Source organism: Scomber scombrus, chromosome 16, assembly GCF_963691925.1.
Source record: "Scomber scombrus chromosome 16, fScoSco1.1, whole genome shotgun sequence".
Taxonomy (NCBI): Eukaryota; Metazoa; Chordata; class Actinopteri; order Scombriformes; family Scombridae; genus Scomber; species Scomber scombrus.
Window position 1 is genome coordinate 1605546 of NC_084985.1, and position 5000 is coordinate 1610545.

A 5000-nucleotide genomic window follows, 5' to 3' on the forward strand; every position below is an offset into this window, starting at 1 on the left:
TTCCTTCCTTCATTCTTCCTCCCTCCTTTCCTTTCTTCCTTCCTTCCCTTTTCCTCCCTTCCTTCCTTCCTTCCTCCCTCCTTTCCTTCCTTCTTCCTCCCTCCTTTCCTTTCTTCCTTCCTTCCTTTCCTTTTTTCTTCTTCCCTTCCTTCCTTCCATATTTCCTTCCTCCTTTCCTTCCCTTTTCCTCCCTTCCTCCCTCCTTTCCTTCCTTCTTCCTCCCTCCCTTCCTTCCTCCTTCTCTTCCTTCCCTCCTTCCTTCCTTCTCTTCCCTCCTTCCTTCCTCCCTTCCTTCCCTCCTTCCTTCCTTCCGTCATTCATTCATTCCTCCCTTCCTTACTTCCTTCTTTCCTTCCATTCTTCCTTCATTCCTTCCTTCTTTCCTCCCTTTCTTACCTCCTTCCTTCCCTCCTTCCCTCTTTCATTATCATCCAGTAGACAGTATGAATCTTAGTCTCACCCTGTTGATGAGTTCTCCCACCATCCCCGTCCAGCTGCCGTTGGGCTCCGGTGCTCCGTACAGTCCGTCGTCCACCAGCTTGATCCGGAAGTTGAACTTTAGGATGTCTGCTAGCTCTCGCAGCATGTCCACGCAGAAACCCTCGTACTGCTCGTTACCATGGAAATCCTGATAGTTGGACTTACGCATCACGTACGGGTTTTCCTGTCGGGAAGGAAGTGACAACGTCATGCAGCAGCTGCTTAAAGGAATATTAACCCTTGAGTCAAGGAAGGAAGGGAGGGAAGGTAGGGAAAGGAGAAAGGGAGGGAAGGAAGTAAGGAAGGAAGGAAGGAAGGAAGGGAGGGAGGGAGGAAGGGAGGATGGAAGGAAGGAAGGGAGGGAAAAAGGAAGGATGGGAGGGAAGAAGGAAGGAAGGGAGGGAAGAAGGAAGGAAGGAGGGAAGGAAGGAAGGGAGGAAAGGAGGGAGGAAGAAGGTAGGAAGGGACAAAGGAATGAGGGGAGGGAAGAAGAAGGAAGGAAAGAAGGGAAGGGAGGAAGGATGGAAGGGAGGAAGGAAGAAGGAAGGAAAGGAGGGAGGAAGGAAGGGAGGGAGGAAGGAAGGGTGGAAGGGAGGAAGAAAGAAGGAAGGAAAGGAGGGAAGGGAGGAAGGAAGAAGGAAGGAAAGAAGGGAGGAAGGAAGGATGGAAGGGAGGAAGGAAGAAGGAAGGGAGGAAGGAAAGAAGGAAGGAGGGAGGGATGGAAAAAGGAAAAGAGGAAGGGGAGGAAGGAAGAAGGAAGGAAAGGAGGGAGGAAGGAAGGGAGGGAGGAAGGAAGGGTGGAAGGGAGGAAGAAAGAAGGAAGGAAAGGAGGGAAGGGAGGAAGGAAGAAGGAAGGAAAGAAGGGAGGAAGGAAGGATGGAAAGGATGGAAAGGAGGGAGGAAGGAAGGGAGGGAGGAAGGAAGGGTGGAAGGGAGGAAGAAGAAGGAAGGAAAGGAGGGAAGGGAGGAAGGAAGAAGGAAGGAAAGAAGGGAGGAAGGAAGGATGGAAGGGAGGAAGGAAGAAGGAAGGGGGGAGGGATGGAGAAAGGAAAAGAGGAAGGGAGAAAGGAAGGACAGAGGAAAGAAGGAAGGGAAGAAGGTAGAGGGGAGGAAAGAAAGAGAGAAGGAAGGAAGTAAGGAAGGAAGGAAAGAGGGAAGGGAGGAAGTTTAAATATAAATATGAGAGTTTTTACCAGTATCGTGGTGACGATCAGCGTCTTGTTGGCCAGCGTCTCCGACGCGTTGAGATCCAGAGACGTCGAGTTCATGGCCAACGTGTTGTTGGAGAACCAGGTACCGATCTGTCCATCAGGGAGGAAGAGGAGGAGGAAGAGGAGTCAGGAGAGGAAGATGTTAGGAAGGAGAGGTAAAGCTAGAAGATTTAAGGTGTAAAAATCAGTAAGAACAAGCAGATTCTTTACTGGCGGTGTCAAAGTCCGCATCTCAAGACCAAACTTGTTATAACAGACTGAAAAACTCTGGATTTATGGCTTGGTGTGATCCATATATGGAGGAGGGAACGTGAGAGGCTTGGTGGGACATAACTCACTGGCTGCTCGTCAGCTTTATGTTGCATTCAGGGCCTTTTTCATCAACTCGTAAAAGTTAAGAAATATGACTAACCCGCGCTGTATTTCCCAGGTGTTTGTGTTCGGCTGGTCAGGGGTCACACGTAAATCCATCACATGAAGAAGAGCGATGAGAGAGGATTGGCTGTTTGTTAAAATGCCTAAAATGACCCACGTATGACACCGCAAAGCCTCTTAAAAAGGTGAAGTCACAGTGAGATTTTCCCTCATTCTGCCTCGAAAAGGACATGATGTAATTTGTAGAAAATGACGATAAGAAACTGTAAAGTGTGAGGTTTGTTGTCTGGAAGTTTGATAAAGGACTAAAAATGGTGATGAAACACACACAAGGATAATATTTCTTTCTATTGGCCGACGGAGCAAATCCACTCAATCAAAAGTAGAACTGGGTATCGTTTAACCCTCCTGTTGTCCTCAGGTAAAGGAAGGAAGGAAGGAAGGGATTAAGGAGGGAGGGAGTAAGGAAGGAAGGAAGGAAGGAAAGGAGTAAGGAGGCAGGAGGGAAGAAAGGAAAGGAGTAAGGAGGGAGGGAGGGAGGAAAAGAGAAAGGAAGTAAGGAGATAAGGAAGGAAGGAGTTTCTTCACCAGTAATGATGAACAGCACCACCGACAGTCCCTTAAAGTACCTGAACCTGGCAAATTGTGCAAATCTAGCTCCTTGATCTTTTCCCTAAAGCTGTACTGGTAAGAAAAGTAGAAGCTGTGATGGTTTATAAGCGTTAACATAAAGGAAAAGGAGACATTTAGACAACCTGAAACTAAAATCTCTTGAAGTTTGACACATAGCTCCTGTTTCTGTACCATTTAAAATTCCTCTGAGGAAGGAAATTAGATGACAAAAGGAGGCACGAGAAGAATGAATAAGTTAAATATCAGAGAGAAGACGATTGAGGAGGAGGAGGATGAGGAGGAGGGGAACTAACGGAGGGATAAAAGGAAACGGATGGAGGAAGCTGAATAATACTCGCTGCAGAATCGATGGTTGAAAATCAATGAGGGAAGGTCCAACTCCTCCCGGCTCGTTCAGCAGGTTAAATGAGGTCATAAAAAAATCCTGCAGCACACAAACGCCCATCTGCTGACCTCCCTGAGCCTCCATCGGGTCTTTCTGCGCCTCCATCGGGTCTCCCTGCGCCTCCATCGGGTCTCTCTGACCTCACTGCGCCTCCATCGGGTCTCCCTGAGCCTCCATCGGGTCTCCCTGCGCCTCCATCAGGTTTCACTGCGCCTCCATCGGGTCTCCCTGACCTCCCTGCGCCTCCATCGGGTCTCTTTGACCTCACTGCGCCTCCATTGGGTCTCCCTACGCCTCCATCGGGTCTCTCTGACCTCACTGCGCCTCCATCGGGTCTCCCTGAGCCTCCATCGGGTCTCCCTGCGCCTCCATCAGGTTTCACTGCGCCTCCATCGGGTCTCCCTGACCTCCCTGCGCCTCCATCGGGTCTCTTTGACCTCACTGCGCCTCCATTGGGTCTCCCTACGCCTCCATCGGGTCTCCCTGCGCCTCCATCTGGTCTCACTGTGCCTCCATCGGGTCTCTCTGACCTCACTGCGCCTCCATCGGGTCTCCCTGAGCCTCCATCGGGTCTCCCTGCGCCTCCATCAGGTTTCACCATCAGGTTTCACTGCGCCTCCATCGGGTCTCCCTGACCTCCCTGCGCCTCCATCGGGTCTCTTTGACCTCACTGCGCCTCCATTGGGTCTCCCTGCGCCTCCATCGGGTCTCTCTGACCTCACTGCGCCTCCATCGGGTCTCCCTGAGCCTCCATCGGGTCTCCCTGCGCCTCCATCTGGTCTCACTGTGCCTCCATCGGGTCTCCCTGACCTCACTGCGCCTCCATCGGGTCTCCCTGACCTCACTGCGCCTCCATCGGGTCTCTCTGACCTCACTGCGCCTCCATCAGGTCTCCCTGACCTCACTGTGCCTCCATCAGGTCTCCCTGCGCCTCCATCGGGTCTCACAGCGCCTCCATCGGGTCTCTCTGACCTCACTGCACCTCCATCGGGTCTCACTGCACCTCCATCAGGTCTCCCTGCACCTCCATCGGGTCTCCCTGACCTCACTGCACCTCCATCGGGTCTCCCTGCGCCTCCATCGGGTCTCCCTGACCTCATGTTTATGTTTATTAGCCGTTAACCAGGAGACGACGCTTCGACCATCATCTACGTTAAACCAGATGTTCTCCTCCTTTATCTCATTACCTGTTTTTCTTCCTTGTTTACCAAAAACAACCCACCTCCTTTTTTCTCGTTTCATTTCACCTTTGATACAAAACACCATCCAACATCACACAGTTTAACCCTCACATACTGATCTGGGTCAACTTTCACAATTTTTTACTTAAATTTGACTTTATACTTTATATTATTTACTTAATAATAATAATGATGCACTTATTGTGTTTTTATAATATGAAACGAACCTGAGGTCAATCTTTTGTTTGTTTCTTGTTGGTTTGTCTGTTTTAAACATTTATTTGTGCATTTTTTGTGAACTTTTTATTAATTTGAATGTCCACACTGAGTCGATGACCTGTGTTTGTACTGCAGAATTATAATATTCTGCAGACTATTGTTGTTGTGTCCTCATGGTGGCGCTGCAGAAACCCTCCATCCTCACTAAAGCTCCCCATTAAAGAGACTTAACCCTCCTGTTGTCCTCGAGTTAAGGAAGGAAGGGAGGAAGAAGGAAGGAAGGGAGGAAGAAGGAAGAAGGGAGAACGAAGGAAGGGGGGAAGGAAAGGAGGGAGGGATGAAGGAAGGGAGGAAAGGAAGGAAGGACGGAGGAAATAAGGAAGGTAAAAGGAGGGAGGGAGGGAGGAAGAAGGAAGAAAGAAGGAAAGGAGGGAAGGAAGGAAGGAAGGGAGGAAAGGAAAGAAGGAAGGGAGGATGGAAAAGAAGGCAGGAAGGATGGAGGAAATAAGGACGGTA

At 50.0% G+C, this 5000-nt stretch overlaps 2 protein-coding genes and 1 gene segment (V, D, J or C); 1 reads left to right on the forward strand and 2 right to left on the reverse strand.

The window, feature by feature from the left end:
* LOC133996245 (immunoglobulin kappa light chain-like) overlaps positions 1 to 5000 on the reverse strand; it is a 630565-nt gene that overhangs the window by 111955 nt on the left and 513610 nt on the right. The gene's annotated exons all lie outside the window — the stretch shown is intronic.
* LOC133996249 (Ig kappa chain V-III region MOPC 63-like) overlaps positions 1 to 5000 on the forward strand; it is a 630498-nt gene that overhangs the window by 110183 nt on the left and 515315 nt on the right.
* LOC133996211 (glutamate receptor ionotropic, kainate 5-like) overlaps positions 1 to 5000 on the reverse strand; it is an 88938-nt gene that overhangs the window by 30792 nt on the left and 53146 nt on the right. Inside the window, 2 exon segments of the mRNA XM_062435790.1 lie at positions 461 to 664; positions 1674 to 1781. Coding sequence (XP_062291774.1) covers positions 461 to 664; positions 1674 to 1781 — 312 coding nt within the window.